General features: G+C 36.0%; 1 protein-coding gene across 1 annotated transcript in view; it reads left to right on the top strand.

Moving 5' to 3' along the window:
* Positions 1-19,683, top strand: part of LOC150097249 (uncharacterized) — a 550,351-nt gene extending 530,668 nt beyond the window's left edge. Inside the window, exon 32 of the mRNA XM_090407628.1 lies at positions 18,834-19,683. Coding sequence (XP_090263754.1) covers positions 18,834-19,139 — 306 coding nt within the window. The 3' untranslated portion in view covers positions 19,140-19,683. The remainder of the gene's footprint in view (positions 1-18,833) is intronic.
* Positions 19,684-20,888: the final 1,205 nt, after the last annotated feature.

The raw sequence follows: 20,888 nt of genomic DNA, 5'->3' as shown, positions 1-20,888 counted from the left end.
CTTTTAATTGAGATATTTCTAAAGTCAACATATTCTTAGAAAAATTATTATCATTACTGATGCAGTACTTTTGTTCATCAGGACAAATGCTCTCCTCAGTAGCAACAGTTTGAGCTTTAGACACTGCCTTGTCCTGTACACCCCTTGAGGGTACATGGCAGGAATTTGATGATGATGATGATGACACTGCCTTGTTAAAATGAGTTTTCGGCACCATCTTTAAGAGTAGTAAAAACTAATAATATTTCTGCAATTATGTTATAAAATACTGTAATACAATAATTACACTAAAAAAATTACAATAATATACTAAAAATACTCAATTAAATCTAAGAAAACATTTAATAAATCAACAAAAATCACAATTTCAGGAGCTCTCTAACAGCACATCTTTTCACCTGATAACCTCGACACCATATTATCATAACTGATGTTATGCAAAATGCTGTCCAGTTCTTGTGTAAATCATCATAAGGCATGTAAGAGTGAGATCTATAAATAGCCAATATGTAGTAATTGTAAATAAATCAGTTTTCTAAATAAATGTTAACATTCTTGGCTGTTTCCATTATTATACTGCTAATATGATTAATTGTTAAAGATCTTCAAGCCAAACCTATTAATCTCCCATATCTGTTGTAATTCCCTACACCGATAATATTTTTTTAAATCCTAAATGGTATGAGTCAACTTCTGACTCTTTTATCCATATTTCTGTTACAGTAGTACCTTGGATTGCGAGTAACTTGGTCTGCGAGTGTTTTGCAAGATGAGCAAAAATTTTTAATCAATTTTAACTCGATAAACGAGCAAGGTCTTGCAATACGAGTATTACTTATACACTTTGTATGCCAAGCATTACGTGATCACAAGCTGCTCAGGATTGTGGGTAATCGTCTCGCATGCTCGGTCTCAGTCGGCATACCTCATTCGTATAGTCAACGTTCGTGCTAGCATTGTGACTATGTGTGTGTGCGTGTGTGTGCGCGCGCACGTAAAGCATTTTTTTATTTTGTGTCCAGATGTAGTGACTGTTCTTTATTAACTGTACGACAATGGCCTAATGAAGAAAAGGGTTGAAAAGGAAGGCGGTAAGAAGAAGGAGATGATTATGGTGGAAGTCAAGAAGGAAATCATCGGGAAGCACGAACAAGGTATGCGATGACTGACACTTGTCAGTCATCGCAAGATTTTATAAGAAGTCTACATCAACGATTTGCACAGTATTAAAGAAGAAAGAAGAACTAAGGGCACTAGATGTAGCAAAAGGAGTCACGAGAGTATCAAAGCAATAGCCACGTATTCGGAAGATGTAGAAAAGTTGCTTTTGGTGTGGATAAACGAGAAGCAACTAGTAGGTGATACTGTGACCGAGAACTTGATTTGTGAGAAGGAAAAGGCCTTGTACGCCGACCTCGTAAGTAAACTGCCAGGTACGTCTAAAGAAAACGAAGAAGTCTTCAAGGCGAGCAGGGGATGGTTTGATAACTTTAAGAGGAGAAGTGGCATCCATAGTGTTGTGAGGCACGGAGAGGCTGCGAGTTCGGATGCAAAGGCAGCTGAGGCATTCTTTGCCGAGTTCCAGAAGCTCATGGTTTCCAAGTGTTACCTGCCACGGCAAGTTTTTAATTACAATGAGACTGTGCTTTTTTTGGAAAAAGATGCCAAAGAGGGTAGCTCCTCGAGGTCTTCGGTCCTGCAGTGAAGAAATACCTTTTAGAAAAAAAAAATTGCCACTCAAAGTCTTGCTGATTATGGATAATGCTCCTGCTCATCCTCCAGGCCTTGAGGATGACTTACTGGAAGAATTCAAGTTCATTAAAATCTAGTTCCTTCCTTCCAACACTACTCCATTACTCCAGCCCATGGATCAGCAGATCATTTCGAACTTTAAAAAGCTTTACATCAAGGCACTATTTCAGCGATGCTTCGAGGTAACTGAAGGAACTAACGTTACCCTTCGAGAGTTTTGGAAAAATCATTTCCACATTGTAAACTGCGTCAAGATCATCGATAAAGCCTGGGATGGGGTCACCAAGAGAACCCTTAATTCTGCTTGGAGAAAACTGTGGTCTGATTGTGTCGGGGGGGGGTTGCTCATGAACAGGAGCTGCCAGTTGTTGATGAAATTGTGTCCTTCGGGAAGACCATGGAACTGGAGGCGAATGAGGATGACATTCAAGAGCTGATGAAGCAACTTGGCCAGGAGTTTAAGGAGTTTACCACTGATGAACTGATGGATCTGTATCACGAGCAACAGCAAGAGGTTATGGAGCAGATCTCGTCTGAGGAGGAGGAGAAAAAGACGGAGACATCCCGCTCTTCAAATGAGATTAGGGAGGTGTGTAAAATGTGGGAAACAGTGCAAAATTTTGTAGAAAAGCACCACCTGAGTAAGGCTGTGGCAGTGTGAGCGAACTGTTTAACGACAATGCAATGTAATCTTGTAAGGCAGTTGATAAAGTAATAATGTAATCTTGTAAGGCAGTTGATAAAGCACATCGACACAACCAAAACTAACATACTAATTCACAATTAACTATTATTATTATTAAGAGAGATTTCCAGGGAGTTAGGACTCGTTGAGGGAGGCCACATATTATCCTCACCAGCTGTCATACTTGTTCTTGAATTAATTCACACTGCTTGCATGCACGACATCTAATGGCAATCTATTCCAGTCACACACAACTCTATGAGAGAAAAATCTCGCTCTCACACCTTTCTTGGTGGCATTCATTCTCAACTTCCAAGGATGCCCTCTCATCCTTTCCCCCACCATCCAAATCTTAAAAAAAAAAAAAAAAAGTTTAAAACAAGACAGTGTTTCATAGTTGCTTACTAGTACTGTGCCATTTCAATTTTCATTTTCAATTATGTATTAATTGTTATACTTCAAAAGATAATGCTTTCATTTTTTATGGTGCTTAAGGGTCAAAGCTATATAACTGAGAGAGACTTCCACATAGCCTTTAAAGGAATGCGGAGAACCGACCAGGGCTTCTGACCTAATGTCCAATCCTCACCTTCTCGTGGTGCACCCTGTTGGGTATCTACCTGGATACTGAACGAACGAGGATGGGCTGGCAATTTGGGATTTAGCCAACGAAATTTTATTCTTATTGGCTTAAACCAATATACAAAATGATGGTACAAGATGACAAAATTTCATGCCGGCTGGGGCATCGCCTGGTTAAACATGGCCCCCGTTGTTTTCGGCAGGGAACCAGGGCAAACAGCAAAAAGTCAGCTACTGGAACAAATCTGAAAGCACACCCCAACTCAACATCACCAGAGTTAAAGATCGGTACTATCAACATAAGAAGCCTGAATTAGATAAGTATCAGATCGATATAATAGAGGTGGCTGAAACAAAAAAGACAAAAACCAGTAAGACCTTTCTGAGCAATAAATACAAAATGTTATATTCAGGCAATGACAATCAAGGAAAAGAAGGAGTAACCATAGTATTCAACACTAAATATGAGGCTAATCTTCTTGAATGGCAAGCAGTCTCAATTAGAGTGATATGGGCAAATATCGGAATGGAGAACTGGATGAAATTTATTTGTGCCTATGGTCCCACAGAAGGCTCTACTAAGGTAGAAGTGGAAGAATTTTATGAGGCTCTAGAGAAAGCAACTGACACAAAGAAAAAGGAAAAGTAGGTCCTTGTTGGGGATCTAAATAGCAGAGTAGGCAGTGATTATAAGAGATACAAAAATATTTTGGGAAAATTTGGAGAAAAGAGCAAAACTAATAATAATGGCAAATACCAGTTGGATTTGGGGTGCTTAAGGGTCAAAGCTGTATAACTAACAGGAGACCTCCACATAGCCTTGAAAGGAATGCAGAGAACCAACCAGGGCTTCTGACCTAATGTCCAATCCTTATCTTCTCATGGTGCACCCTGTTGAGTATCTACCTGGATACTGAACGAACGAAGATGGGCTGGCAATTTGGGATTTAGCCAACCAAATTGTATTCTTATTGGCTTAAACCAATATACCAGGGTAAACAGCAAAAAGTCAGCTACTGGAACAAATCTGAAAGCACATCACAACTCAATATTACCAGAGTTAAAGATCGGTACTATCAACATAAGAAGCCTGAATGACAAAGAAGTGGAGCTAGCTGAGGAATTAGATAAGTACCAGAGCGACATAATAAGGGTGACTGAAACAAAAAAGATAAAAACTGGTGAGATCTTTCTGATCAATAAATACAAAATGTTATATTCAGGCAATGACAATCAAGGAAAAGAAGAAGTAGCCATGGTATTCAACACAAAATATGAAGCTTATCTTTTTGAATGGTAGACAGTCTCAAGTAGAGTAATGTGTGAAAATATCAGAATGGGGAATTGGACAATGAGACTTATTTGTGCCTATGGTCCCACAGAAAGTTCTACTGAACCTTTTATGGAGGAATTTTTTGATGCTTTAGAGAAAGCAACTGACACAATGAAAAATGAAAAGTTGGTCCTTGTTGGGGATCTAAAAAGCAGAGTAGGAAATAATTGTCAGACATACAAAAATATTTGGGGAAAATTTGGAGAAAAGAGCCCAGCTAATAATAATGGCAAGTAACTGTTGGATTTTTGCTCAGGATGTGGACTGGTTATTACCAGCACCATGTTCTAACATAAAAATGTGCACAAATTCGAGGCAAGGAATAATAAAAGTCTCATTGACTATTTTTTAAAATAAAGAGCCAATAGGCTTCATTTCAGCAATGTAAACATTATTTGATTACATTAAAAACATCATTGACTATGTTATTGTTGATAGTGATGTTTTCTCCCTGGTGCAGGACACCAGAGTGTACAGAGGATTTGAAATTGGAAGTGATCACTATTTAGTCTTGAGCAGGATAAAATTGAATTTCATATTGAAAAGAATGACATATAAGAAAGTTTTAAAGTGAATAAAAGTTGACCAGCTCTCAGATGTGAACTGTAGACTAAAATACACAAAGATTATTGAAGAAAAAATGAAAGAGTTTGAGAACAGGAATCAAACTTTGGAGATTCAGTGGCAAGCCTTGAAGAAAGCCCTGATTGATTCAGCTAGAGAGGCATGTGGTGAAGTTGTCTGCAAGGATAGAAAAATTAGAACTCCATGGTGAACACAGGAAGTTAAAGAGGCAGTGAAGGAAAAGAAGAAAGCATATCAAAAGTTGCTGGCAAATAAGTCAGCTTGTGCTCATAGAAAATACAGAGACAAATATAAGAAATCTAAACACTGTGTAAAACTAGCTAAACAAAAGTCATGGGAGGACTTGGGCAAGAACATAGAAAATAAATACCAAGAAGGTGACAAAATATTCTGGAGGTTGTTGAAGAAGCTCAGAAATAGAGGAAAGAGGGCTGTAAATGGAATTGGAGATGATAAAGGTTACATGAAAACGGGAGAAAAAGATATCCTTGAAGTATGGAGTAATTACTTCGAGAAATTGCTAAATGTGGTAAAAATCACTCAACAGGCATACACAGGAATACATATCCATACTTGAAGTTGAAAAAGCCATCAAAGGCTTAAAATGTGGAAAGGCAGCTGGAGTAGATGATAGTCAACCAGAAATGCTGAAGTATGGTGATATTAAAGTCTTGCAGTGGCTGCACTCCATAGTTCAGAAGGCCTGGACAGAGGGACGAATTCCCGATGATTGGAGTAGAGCTCTCATAGTACCAATATATAAAAAGGGAAATAAAACTGAATGTGAGAATTACAGATGTATTTCCCTACTGAGTGTTCCTGGTAAGATTTATGCTAGTATACTTGAGAAACGGTCGAGAAGAATTGTGGAAGAAAAAGCTGCATTCAGGCCAAATAGAGGCTGTCAGGATGAGATCTTCACTTTACAACAAATAGTCAAGAAATCATGAGAATATAACAAAGATCTGTATTTAAGTTTTGTCGATCTAGAAAAGGCATATGACAAGGTGTCAAGAGAGAAGCTATTCAGTATGCTACAGTTAAATGGTGTCAATGGAGCATTATATCAAGCAATACTTAGACTTTATTTGAGTTGTAAATCAGCAATTAGGATTGAAAGAAGTACAGGAAAATGGTTTAATGTTAAATTTGGTGTGGGACAAGGATGTATATTATCTCCTCTTTTATTCATTATATGGATCTTATTATGAAGGAAAGTGGTATTAAAAATGATATCAAAATTGGAGATGTTAATGTCAGCTCTTTGCTTTATGCAAATGATTTTATACTTCTAAATAAATCTGCTACAAGTCTGCAAGATTCCCTGATTAATTGAATAACTGTTGTAATAGGTATGGTATGAAGGTCAGCAATAAAAAGACGAAGACAATGAAAATAGGCAGAATCGTTGAAAATGTCAACTGCATTGTGAATGGAGAACCTGTTGAACAAGTAAATAATTTCAGCTACTTAGGCACGATTTTTAGTGAAGATGGTAAATTAAATATGGAAATAGACAACAGAATCAACAAAGCTGGTATGGTAGGAAGTCAATTGAATAAATTCATATGGAATAAAAGAGGAATTAGTCAGAACACTAAATTAGCTGTATAAAAGACCATGTTCAAACCAGTTTTAACGTATGGATCTGAGAGCTGGGTCAGAAGTAAAACACTTGACCAAAGACTAGAGACTGCAGATATGAGAGTCCTGAGAAAGATTAGAGGCATGAACAGATGGCATCAATGGCAATATTATATTAAAAATGAGGATATTAGGAAAGAACTTGACATTGTCAGCATCCAGGAATGCGTTAGCAGAGCTAATCTAAAATGGTATGGACACTTAAACAGAATTTGCGAGGAAAAATTAGCAAAACAAGTGTTCTCTGTAAATGACCGAGAGGAAGACCAAGATATAGATCGATTGATACAGTATAAAGTGCCTTAGACGATAGAAATATAAGATCTGATAATATTGGAGTCTTGACAAGTTACAGACTGATTTGGAGGAAAATTGTAATGATGTTTATAGGAAGTTTGTAATGATGTAAATTTTTCATGTAATACTAGCATATCCTGTACACCCCTTGAGGGTACATGGCAGGAATTTGATGATGATTTTTTATATACATTTTGCTCTAAGAAAGTGTTTGAAAATTAATAACATTTCAGCTCATCAACATTATTACCAATTAGCAGTAATTAGTATCATTATAATGTATTACTAATTAATAATACATCACACAGTGAATTTTCATTGACTGTTCACTATATGATAAATCAGTATTTCTCACTTCTCAGGCATTGGGTCATTATATAATATATATATAAACTCAGAATACAGTTTAGAATATAGATATTACTCTCCTTAAATGCTTATTCAAGTGAAATTTAAGTAGTCAAATTCCTCCAAAATGCTCTCTGCTATTTGTTCTTAACTTATATTGAAGCAAGAGAGAGCTAATCATATGAACAAAATTTCACTGTCAATTTTAGAACATTATGGTGTTGATCACAAAATCATTAGGATTATTAAATCTCTTTATTCCTCATCTGATATGAGATTTGAAATTAAAAATTACAGCAGTGAACCGTTTCGGGCAGAATGGGGGTAAGACAAAAATGCATCTTGTCCCCCTCTTCTTTTTAATTGTTTTCTGGAATATCTCATAGATGATGCTCTTCATGAATATGACGCTGGAATAGTAGTTGGCAGAGACTAAGACTAAATAACTTACGTTTTGCAGACAATATCGATCTTCTTGCAGAAAGTGAAGAAGCATTACGAGAGATAACAGCCCCTTTTTCGGAACATTAAAAAAATATGGATTATACATTAACCTACAAAAAACAAAAACAATGATAACTTCAAAATCAGACATTGATTTCTTAAAGATACAAGTTGGCAATAAACAAATTGAGAATGTAAACAAGTTCACTTATCTAGGAAGCACATTGAGTCAAGATGGTTGTTCAAAAAATGTTTAAATACCGAATTCCTAAGGCAACTGTGGCCCTACAGAAGTTAAAACCATTGTGGGGAGATAACAGAATAGCAATCACAACCAGACTAAGACTAATTGACACCTTGGTGAATTGTATCCTCTTGTATGGTTGTGAGGCCTGGACTTTACTGAGGGAAGGTGAGAGGAGACTCCTGTCTTTTGAAATGAAAACTTACAGAAGACTTTTGAGAATTCCCTATACCATTCATGAAACCAATGAAAATGTCCAAAAACTGATTGATTCAATAGATGGGAGGAGAAGGGAAAATATTCTGGCAGTCATCAGAAGAAGACAGATGAAATGGTTCGGACATATGGAGACGGCTAATGGCATTCCAAAGCAAACACTAGAAGGAGTTGTTCCAGGACCAAGGGCTAAGGGCCAACCTCGATTAAAATGGACTGATAACATCAAAAAATGGACACATTCCTCCCTTTCTCAACTGACAACAAGAACAAGAGACCAAGATGATTGGAGGTGGCTAACAAAGAATATCACCTACCAGCCATGAATGACCCAACGGTCGTCCATTTAGGACTATGGGAAAGGAAAGAAGAGAAGAGATTTAAACTGATTTTAATGCATATATTCAGAAATTGGGTTAGGAATAAAACAGCTGATCAAAGACTACAGACCACAGATTCAAGTGTTCTGAGAAAAATTAAGAGAGTGAACATATGGTATTGTTGTTAGACTCATGTTCAAAATAATGATATTATAAGAAACTTGAAATCGTAATCATTCAAGAACATGTAAACAAAACTTATCTAAGGTAGTGTGGGCCCTTGGTCATTTTCTCTGTCTCACCAGGATGGTAGGAAAAGACCTAGAGGAAGACTAAAATATAAGATCTGACAGTATTAGGGTTCTGACAAATAATGGGTTAATTTCAAAGAAAAATTATATAGGAAGCTAGTAATGATGTAAACTTTATCTGAGTATCCTGTACATACTTGAAGGTACAGGTCCTTTCATTCTCATCTGTAAATAATTGCATTAAATAAGTTGTGTTAATTGAATACTTTTTAGGTAACTTGAAAGTGTTCAGAGAAAGTCATTCTAATGAACACCTTTCCTGCTACCACCTAAAGGAGAATGATATCTATTATAGGCCGAGTGTTTATTGTTGAATGGTAAGTGAGTGGTTGACACTGCTATTCCACTAAGTAAGAACTGTTTTTGTGCAACCATTCCTTCTCCTCATTACCTGTATATTTCTTCCTTGACATCTTGTGATTCATTTCTTAGTTAATAATACTATTAATTTATTTAACATTTTCCTGTTTACCTTCTTATCTTGGAAATATAATCTGACATGCATTTTATAAATGTTCCTTAATCAACTTTCAAAAGCATTCAGCAGTTCCATACACTGCTGAATGCTTTTTTCTACCAGTTCCAGATGCCATTTTATTCAGACTGCCTTGCTTAGTTGCTATTATTATCCAAGTATCCCCATTAATTATGGGAGGTCCATACTAACTATTATTTCCTTTATCAAAATGAACTCTCCCTTTATTATTTAATGAAAGTAAATTTCTAAGGTTGCTTGTCTGGTTGTTCAAATGGCTGATGTGCTTGCTCTTCAACCAACAGGTGGTAGGTTGAAATCTTGCCATGGCCAGGGATGTTTGGGAATGTCTTTAGGTGGGAAATGAATTTCATTGTCTGGTATGAGATCATGACCCACTTATCAGAAGCCCAAAGTTGCTTGAAAAAGTTCCCTGCTTGGTGGTCTGTAGACCAGGGTTTGTTGATTAGGAGGGGGGGGGGGAACCTTAACTGATCTACAGCACTAATGTATTATAGATTTACAACCTATTGCAGGTAGTAGTCACATATATGTACCTTTATACAAGGTTGTGTGCTTCCCTACAGACTATCATATTCCTACCTGCCTATGTCTGAATTCTGATCTTAACAAACTTTTCTAATAATTTAACTGCCACTTCTGAGATAGTGACCTATCTAATTTGCTACCTCTGTATTGGAGTCTTCTTTATGTAAAGGAAATATCATATCTTATTTCACTTCTTTCATGTATTACCTGAAATGCACTTCTCTTGCATCCTGATAGACTTGCCACTATCCCATCTAATCCCATAATCTCAATTCAGATTAAGAAGCTGTAATATCTTAAGCACCTCTAGTTCATCTCCTTTATTCTCACTTTGGTCCCCACATCAGTTGTATATCATGTAATGTTGTATCATCCACTGCATTATCTCCACTGGATGATACAACATTGCATAATAATCACTCAGTAATTAAGCTGCTTTTTCTGTTTCTGTTATCTTCCTACCACCTGCATTCACAAGAGTTATTATTCCATATTCATCCATATTCCCACCATTGCAAAAGAACTCTTTGACATTTCTTTTATTCTGTGTTAAGGTAATTCTCTCTCTCTCTTGTCAGCTGTATTAATTCCATTTTGTTCTTCCATATGTCTTTTCCTCTTTCCAGTTCCTCTCCATGGTTGAAATTCCCATAATGATTACTGTATTTTTCAGCCAATAAGATGCACCCCAAATTTATGAGACAATTTTTTAGAAAAAAATATATTCACAAACCTTAATTTTCCTTTATTATTCCCATAACTTGTACCAGCAGCATTCATTTCATCTTCACTTGTCTCGTTATTGTCGCTTTTTGTATTATTGTCTGAACTATTGTTATCACTATTTTCAAAAACTAAGTCATCTTCAGTACCATCCATCATGTTACTTATGTCACATTTTTTAAAAGACTTAATAATCGTCTCGTCCGTTCAAAATTGCATACGCTCACCCACTAACTACTATTGATGCCAGTAAAGTTTTTGTATGTAAATCGGGAATTCCCACATATGTAGCAAGACAAGTGTTTGGCTCACATTGAAAATGTGGGAATCCAAGACTTACCCAGTATCGCCTACCTTCAGACCATAAGATGCACCCCCAATCCTAAGTCAATTTCACTATGTAAAAAGGTGCGTCTTATGGTCCAAAAAAATGGTATATCCATCCTGTTCACTGAACTAATTAATAATTCATGGCATCTCTATTTTCTTTTATATCTTCTAACCTTTAGCAGTACCAACTATATATTTTCTTCTTTTAAATCATCTCACAAAATAGTCTCAAATGCACTACCTCCAGTGATCTTGTTCGTTCTTTTCTGCTGAATTTGCTATCATCAGTGTGATTTTAAGATGGCTACATCTCAAAACAAGAATAAATTTGCTTATATGTGAATAGATTTAGAATTAGATGTCTAGAGAAGGTATTGTTGATTAAGAGAATGGAAGAGCAAAATTAGGGAAACTATGGATATCGGAAAGGAAAAACATGAGTTTGAACAGACACCCCTGAGATGAGTGAGTGTGAGAGAATGAATGAATGATCAAATAATGCTAGATCTAATTTCTCAGGTCTCCAATCTGAATGGAGCAGTCATTAAAAGAAATAATGGTCACTACTGATCAACAAATGTGATCAGTAGTGAACATTAAGGAGAGTAAAAACCAGACATGAAAGAAGACTGCCTTAACACTAATGCTCTTTACAATCCTGCAACAATAGTTGCAGCAATTCTTCATCTCATTGATAGAAACCTTCCTCCAGGAGTTGAATTACTCCAATCTAAAACAAACAAACAAACAAAAAACATAATTGTCACTTGTGGAACCCCAGTATACTAATAACATCTTTCTCTCCCATTCTGAAACCATACTACAAATCATTGTTGACATTTTCAAAGAAGTCTAGGAAAAATTGGCTTAAATGTAAACATCAAAAGGCACAACTTCTTCACTAACCTGCTTCAGGTATTTCAGTGTGCAAGCACCTGTCATTCAGGCAGATGAAAGAGTTGGAAAATGTGAATCATCCCCCCCCCCCTGTCTTGGCAGGGACAGCTTAGTAGCTGTCCCTGCAAATACCGAAATCAATGAGAAAATTCAGTATAATTTAAAATGCAATAGTACATCTTTTGGATATTTCAAAAAATGAGTCTTTGACCGGCAGATCCATGTTTCAGCCATACTCAGGTACTTGAAAAACCTAGAAAAAATACCAACATGGTCTTTGAATACTCTTTAGGATTCACTGGTGGGAGGTGCACTGACATCGTTGTTTTGGCTGAAGCTATATATCAGATATTTACCTCCTTAAAACTGATTTTCTTCTTGGAACTGAAGTACATCCAAAGAACAAGAGGAGAAAAAAATAAGCACTTTAAGAATAACCTCTAGACAAATATTTGGATTGGAAAAGACCTGAGTTTAATTCTTATCGTAACAAGAGGAATCTTTATATGAGCTTTTTCAATTGATTTGTTAGCTGATCTCATGGAGGGTAATAGGGTTTTTCTCCCAGAATCTCTAACTTTACATCCTTCAAAAATAAGTATATTGGTCAGAATTCACACAGTTAATGATGTAGTGTAGACAGAAGATTATGCAGTATTGCAGTGCATAATATGTGTTGGATTGCAGATCATTGCTGTGTACAGTTAAAAAAATTAAAAGTTTGTGCTGAAATAATTCCTTGAATTCCATATAGGTATCTTATAACAATAATAATAAAATACAAAGAAATGTAATATTGATAAACAACTGTGAATTTAACCTACAACAGTCAAAATGGATAAAAGGCAGCATCTGTCTACAAGGTCTCATTATTTTGATACACTGCTGTTTGCTACAAAGAATGAGAAAAGAGGAATGATCAAAAAACAGCATCATATTGCACTGGGAAATGTGTTTTCTAACCATTGTTGCTTCCTGAAAACACAATTGTCACCATTGGCAAAGGTGATATGGATCATTCATTTGGCTTAATCAGATATCTCTAGATCAGAAGATGTATCCCTAACCAAGGTGGACACTGCCTCCAATCAGGGAGAGTGACCATGTAGTCCTGTTCTGGGAGGTTGATAAACATGTGGAATTTGCTGTCAAGAAAGAGTTTGTATTGAACTATAAAGCTGGTAATTATGACAGGGAACATCTTGGAGAAGTGCCTGAGAATCTACAAGGAGAGAATGTCAGTAGTACATGGGAAGTGATCAGGGATTATTTGAGAGAAGCAGTATCAGACTGCATACCCATGGTCATGAGGATAAACCAAATGTGGGGGGCAGTCAAGTGGATGAGTATAGATATAAAGCCAGACTTGCAAAAAAAAATGAAACATTATTTAGCAGGATTATAAAGAAAAAGGTATTCAGCATACTCATGAGCATTACAAAGTGCAGGCAAGAAGGGTGACTAGCAGGGCAAGAAAGATCAAATCAGATTATAAGATAAAATTAGCTAGGCAGACTAAAGTAAATCCAGAAGAGTTTTTCACTATGTAGAAAGTAAAAGGAAAAATGAATATGGAAGGATGACTTTAATCAATGCTGATGGTAGGAAGGCAACAGAAGTAAAAGAAATAGTTGAGCGTTGATTATAAATTATATATTTAGTTTAATCCTTTATCCAAGTGTAAGCAAACAGAGTTTGCACCTCAAGTATCTTCAGGATTGGGGCAACTCATGGTAAAGGTGGTATAAGTTCTCATCACTTGCCTTAGTATCTCCCACAATCTCCTTGCGGACATGTATAATGCTTTGCATTAAGGGAAGGGTCACTACCCAGACCGGTTTCGACCTTTATTGAGGTCTCATCAGTGGGAGCCAGACCCAGAGGGCGATACCAAGGTGGAAGTAATGGAGAAGTCATATTTAAGTTTTTTCACTTAGACTATAAATTATATATTTAGTTTAATCTTTTATTCAAGTGTAAGCAAACAAAGTTTGCGCCTGAAGTATCTTCAGAACTGGGGCAACTCGTGGTAAAGGTGGTATAAGTTCTCATCACTTGGCTACACTATGATACTGCTGGACTTTGCAAAGCCATTTGACAGAATACTGCATGGAAAACTATCTACAAAAATTGGAGCAAATGGGAAAGGGTATGAAGATGGTAGCATGGATAGGGGGATGGCTGGACAAACAGACATCAGAGGTGGTGTATGCATGATGGAGTGGAATCAGAGGTAAATGAGGGTGATTAGTGGAGTGACCCAGGACTCTGTACTAGGTTCACTACTTTTTAATGTGTATATTAAAGACGTAGGGAAAGATTTAAGGATGGGGGAATATTCAGTTATTTGCTGATACTGCAAAATGATAAAGGTAATGCAGATATTCTGCAGGTTGATAAATTGACACTATGGGCATATTGGCACTAAGTATTGGAAAAGTTGTTTAAAAGTAAAATTCAGGAATGGGTGAAGAGGAATATGATACTCTATGGTGGTGGGGGGGGACAGCATGGCTTTGTAAAAGGGAAGTCCTTTCTCAGTAATTTATTTGTATCTTATAATAAGGTGACAGTGGAATTAGATAAAGGAAATGGCTACACTCTCATATTGCTGAACTCCGCAAAGGTTTGACAAAATATCACATGGGAAATCATTACATAAGTTGGAGCAAACAGGGCCATTTCTGTTTAACCATATATGTTAATGATATTAGGGAGAATTTCAATGGGAATATATAATTCATTTTTGAAAATAATGGAGACAACTACCATGTTTGAATGAAAAATTTAGTTTAATATAACTAAAAATCTACATTCGATTTATGTCAAGGTCATCTTCTGGAGCATACAACTATACACAGAAAACAAGCTACACTACAATCAAACTGGTTTGTTAAAGACACTGACCAACCACTACAACAATTGTTGGCCTGACCTCTGGTGAAAAATAAAAATAAATAAAATAAAATAAAAAAATTATACATCAACGCTAGAGTCCTATTATCGGTGTTATCTGTTGGTTGTAGAAATACATTGGGCACAACAACAAGTATCTATCTATATACATATATTAACATCATGTACATTCCAGTCAGCTGGTATAGAATGGTTTCTAATACTAGCTGAAGATCAGCTACAGTCCTGACTTACGCTGGATCTTATATATTAGGTAGGCTGAATGTGTGCCATCCAGATCCTTGGAATTTTCATGCCACCTTTGTTGTTGATATTTGGGTGGTTTATCAGAATTTTGCAGGCTTCCTTAAATTTCCTTTTGTACCAGGTTTTTGTACGGTGTAAAGAGCAGGTGCTTTTCCAGTTGATTTGGTGTAAGGTGTTGAGTGCGTGGTCTGAGAGGCCTGCTTCACCATAATGGTTATATTTAATGTGTCTAATGTGTTCTTTCTTGCGTATAGGGATTGGCCGTCCTGTTTCCCCAATGTACGGTAAGTTACAGGTGCAGCAGATGCAATAGACTCCAGGATGTGCTAATGGGAGGAGAGGATCCTTAGAGGAGTTGAATATGGTTTTAAGTTTAGTGGGTGGTTTAAAGATGGCATTGAGGTTATAATGTTATAGGATTCTGTTGATTTTTTCCGATAACCCTTTAATGTATGGGATGGCTATGGTTTTACTGTAATCTAGATTTGTTTTTGTTGTTGTTTTATGGAGTATTTTATTAATAGTATTTTTGTTATAGCCATTATTTATGATTGTGTCGCTGATTTTTTAGCTCTTGTTTCAGGGCTTGCTGGTTAGAGCAAATTGTTGTAGCTCTGTTTTTAAGGGTGTTAATGACTCCATATTTTTGTGATGGATGGTGGTATGAATTAGCATGTACGTATTGGCCAGTGTGTATCGGTTTTTGGTAGACCGTGAAGGATAGACTGCCTGAAGAAAGACGTGTGTCTAGGAACGGGAGCGAATTTTGGTTTTCGATTTCGATGGTAAATTGTATGCGTTCATGTTGTTTGTTCAGGTGGCTAAGGAATGTGTTTAGCATTTGTCGCCCATGCAGCCAGATCGCGAACACGTCGTCAACGTATCTAAGCCAGACTGTCGGTCTTAGCATGGCGGAATCAAGAGCCCTTTGCTGAAAGGTTTCCATGTAGAAGTTAGCGATTGGGGGGGGAATAGTGGTGAGCCCATGGCTGTACCTTCTTTTACGAAGTAACCGGACTGTAGTACGTGGGCAAAGAGGGCCGTAATGTCGGGCGGAAATTTGTTCTGTAGTAGGAGAATTGTGTCATTGATGGGGACTAATGTCCCCATCAATGACAAAAGGGCAGAAACGTTGAAACTGACTAATAAGTTGTCTTTGTCGAGTGTTATGTTTTTAATTTTGTTTATAAAGTGGTGTGTGTTTTTTATGTAGGAGGGGGAATGACCTACCAACTCCTTGAGTGTTGCTGCTAATTTCTTGGCTAAGTAGTAATTGGGACTGTCTATTCCTTCCACGATTGGTCAAAGGGGGCACATTTTGTTTGTGTATTTTCGGGACCCCATATATTCTGGGAGGGGGGTTTTTGAGTGTTTTAACCATGTCTGGTGGCCAGGAAGTTACAGACTTGAATAGTTTCTCTGTTTTATCCTTTTTTGTTGAGTTATAATTTACCATTTTATATGTGTTGTTATCGGCTACTAGTTGATTCATTTGAAGTACGTATGTTGACATGTCAAGGACAACAGTGGCATTGCCTTTATCCACTTTCGTTATTATTATGTTTTGTTTGGCTTTTAATGACTTAATTGCTGCTAATTCTGTTTTTGTGAGATTGTTCTGTATGGTTTTCTTAGTGTTCAGGACATTACTAGTTTCTAGTCGTATTTTATCTGCTATATTGTTGGACGGCCATGGCTGGGGTAAGGTGGTACAACACCTTACCCCAGTGTTGTACCACCTTACCTCAGCCATTAAGATACTTTCAGGCGCAAACTTTGTTTGCTCACACTTGGATAAAGGATTAAACTAAATTTATCATACTCTAACCAAGTGAAAAATAAACTTTCAACATCTTTCTCTAAATCCAGAGTAATTTATTAAAAAAGGGTGGCACACCATTTGGCAACTCCTGTAGGTAGAGATGACCTGCTAATGCTTCTGCCTGGTATCTCCACTTGGGCCTTGCTCCCATTGAAGAGACCTCAATAAAGGTCGAAACTGGTCTGGGTTGTGGCACTTCCCTTAATGCATGACATTAGACATATCTGCAAGGAGATGTGTTTTGCATTATGGGAGATACTGAGATAGGAGTGTTGGTAGCTTGCTCCACCTTTGCAAGGAGTGCCATGGTGTTGTTACCACCTTACCCCAGTCCTGAAGATACTTTCAGGTGCAAACTTTGTTTGCTCACACTTGGATAAAGGATTAAACTAAATTTATTACACTCCCTCCTTATACAGCTTTCAGGGATGACCTCCTGCTCCCCCCCCCCAAATTTCCCACCAGTTTATGAAAAACTCTTCAACATTAATTTTATAACAATCCCTTGCCAACTTGTATGCTTTATCATATAACTCTCTTCCTCCTATCCACTAGACTCTACAAATTGCATTGTCTTGACCATTCTTCATATTCAACATTCCAGAGATCAGAAGCTGTTTTAGTCAGTTGCCTCTGGATTCTTTCAAACATCTCTTCATCCTTTTGAAAACCAAATATGTGTACAGTCGTCATGTGTGGCCTAATCAAAGCCTTATATAATGAAACCAGAATTGCTTTACTTCTATAAGTCAGTGTCCTCCACATCAATGCCAGAATTTGTTGTGTTGTCCTCACAATTTTGGCAGTATGTCCTCTAAATTTTCGATCCTTATCCACCATCATCATCCACAAGATCTCTTATTTCCTCTACCTCCAACAATATATCGCCACCAAGGGACCTCTTAGATGAATCTATGATTCCATGTGGTCTTAGGATAATAATAATAATAATATGTGACAAATAGAGAGAGAGAGAGAACTAGAGGTCATCCCTCTAAGTTGTGTAAGAGTGTGGTTAGTGAGGGTGTAAACAGTAGATTTTTGCTTGAATAGTGGTGAATGGGTGCAATGGATTGCTAGAATTAGTTGTGAGTGAATGGGTATCCTGTATATAAAGGTCAGTGTGAGTCTCATGCAATGTCTTCTGACTACATGTGGAGATGCTGTGTAATAATAATAATAATAGTATGCAATTTGCTGTTAATGCCATGACAGAATTTACTAGTCATTACCAGTGTCGCTTATTTTTGCTTCTTTTGATACTGTTTCATTAAAGAAAAAGAAAATCTAGGAAAAAAGTAGATTTTCATGTTCATAGTTTTCACGATTTTTGAAAATGTGAACAGAGTAAAAAGAATTGAAAGCGAAACAGCTATTTTTCTGGCATCCTTAATAATAAATATGGGGATACAAATCCCTTGTATCCCTATAATTGTATACAAGGGATTTGTATCCCTATAATTATTATTAAGGATGCCAGAAAAATAGCCATTTGGCTTTCAATTTATGTTATAATATACAAGCACACCTTTATGGCATTCGTATAGTAAAGGTATGCAAGTTCTTTTCACTTAAACCTTGTTATCTTCCAGGTCTACCTACTCACTAATGATACCTCAAAAAAGGTTGAAACCGGTCTGGGTAGTGACCTCTCCTCATAATGTAATTACAGTATTACATCCCCTAGGGACTGTGTTTTACATTATGAGAAAATATCAAGGATAGTGAGGGATCTTGCTCCACCTTTGCTTCGAGTTGCCTTGGTGTTATACTACCACGTGGTCATTTACACTTGGATTCGTCGATAAGTTTTCAGTATATATGAAACTCATAGATTCGTAGTTCTTGGTCTTAGAGTTTTGCTTACTGACAGTTGAACAACAAGGAATTTGTATCCCCTTAATTATTAGAGTAAAAAGAAATTACAGTAGCAGATATAAGAATAGTTATTTATTACTGTTTTTCATAGAGATAACATTTATTTGTGTGTGTAGTTTGAAAAAACAAATAATTTTCCATAATTTATGCAAAAATAAATTTTCTTTGATATGCAGCAAGAATTAATGAATATTGTTAAATATTTATCATCATAAACATCTTAAATATCTTCACAGGCTATAGGAGATGGATCTAAAGGATCAGTATTTCGTAACTATGACAGTCTCTCTCCAGATGGAAACAGCATTACAAGCACAGGTGATGAATATCGGGAAATGAGCCCTGATCTGGAAACAGCAACGGTGGGATCTGAAGATCACTACAGTCATGATAGTCATACCACGTATAGTAGAAGTAGAAGTCACAGTCAGCAGCTTAGTGGAAGTATTATTGTAAATTTAGCTTCTGCAGAAGACATTACCTTAGAGCCTGGTGGTCAGCGTGTCACTTACAGTCACAGTTCATACAGCACAACTGTGTGATGATTTTTTAAGTGTTACCACTTAAAAGATGACAGTAATTTATCTTCACACTGAAAACGTTTTGGCAATGTTTTGGCATTGCTTATTGTGTATGTGTGTGTATATGTATATACACACACGCACACATACACAGATATATTTAGCTTACTAGTTTGCTGTTAGCATGAAAACATACAGAGGTGGGCTAGCATTATACTTATGCCACCTCACTTATTCAGGTCAGATTTTCCATCAGACGAGAAGTGGCAGCATGTCATATTTGCATTCAGAACTGTAATGAGAACTGAAACTTAGTTTGCAAATTAATGCAAGATATCTCATGATGTACAGATTTTTTTTTGTTATCTGTCACATGATGAGCTGAGATCAAACTGTAAGCACAAAGGACCTATTATATTACATATCTGAAACCAGTGATGCATGCCATGTTAAAGAATATTGGTTGAGGTGTCCAGTTTACTGCAAGGCAGGATGCACAAACTTATGTATAAATCTGTGGAGCAATATTATGTGTAATGAAGGTTTATTCTATTTAAGCTGCACATCTTTTATTAAAATATTTTGTACAAGATATTCACTGTCTCATTTATTCTGTCATGGTACTTTTTCATTACCATAGTTTTTATAATGTGTGCAAGAGGTGTAGTCTAGGAATGATATGGAACCGAATCTGGGATCACTGTCTTGGTTTATGTAATGAAAATTTTTGTTATTATTATTTATTTTTTTTTTGTCAAAATCACCTGGGAGAATATCTTTCTTATAATTACTGTGCTTCCTGATTGGTTACATATACTAAAACTAAATTTTCATATGCTGTGCTCTCATATATATGTATGTAAGGAATCAAGTTCATGTTAATCTGTTGCAAGATTATAAACTATAATCTTGGAAACAGCATACAGTACAATAAGATACATAGTAAGATTTTTTTTTTTTTTTTGATTTTTAAAACAATTTTTTAAATTTATTTTCTGTATCAGTTTATAATTAAGCAAATTAATTACAAATTATAATCTCTACAAAGTCCACAAATCTCTACAAAAATACGTTCTTTGAATTTGCTCATTATTTGAAGTATGATTAGTAATATTGCCAAAGGGAAATTTCAATTTCATTTATAAAGATATCCCACTAATGAGAGATGTTCTGTTTTAACAAATTTTAAATTTATTAAAACACGTATCATTTAAGTAGGCCTTAAAATACACATATTTTAAGGCCCACTCTTATAATGTAATAGTACAGTAATGATTTCATGGTGAGTGTTTAAGGATATAGCCACTAGAAAAGTATAGCATATACCTTACAATATAGACTCAAAAAATTGATGAGAAACTTTTTTAAATTATAAATGAATATGTTTTACATTACTATTTCACACTTCATATAAATGTTTTGCAAATAGAAAGGCATAATGCCATCTAAAGACATTTTAGCAAATTTTATAGTTCCATTTAAATCTCAAAACATGGATAAGTATTAAAAATGATAAATAGTTTTAGAATGGCCTTATAAATTATAATTACCACTTTGTTTTAATATCTTAATAATTTATATTAAGACTTAATTTTATATATATATATATTTATTTTTTTTTAAGCCTCTATTTCCTAAATGAATATATGAATTAATGTGAAATGTAAAATTTCGTAGTTGGGCATTTTAGGATTTAGCCAAAAGTACATGACAGTATATATCTGCAGATTATTAATGCGGCAGTGATAATAAACGATGTGATGGCAAGAA

Source organism: Typopeltis vanoorti, chromosome 17 (genome assembly GCF_054136105.1).
Source record: "Typopeltis vanoorti isolate ZY-2024b chromosome 17, IOZ_Tvanoo_1.0, whole genome shotgun sequence".
Taxonomy (NCBI): Eukaryota; Metazoa; Arthropoda; class Arachnida; order Uropygi; family Thelyphonidae; genus Typopeltis; species Typopeltis vanoorti.
This window is presented reverse-complemented; position numbering and strand designations above follow the sequence as displayed.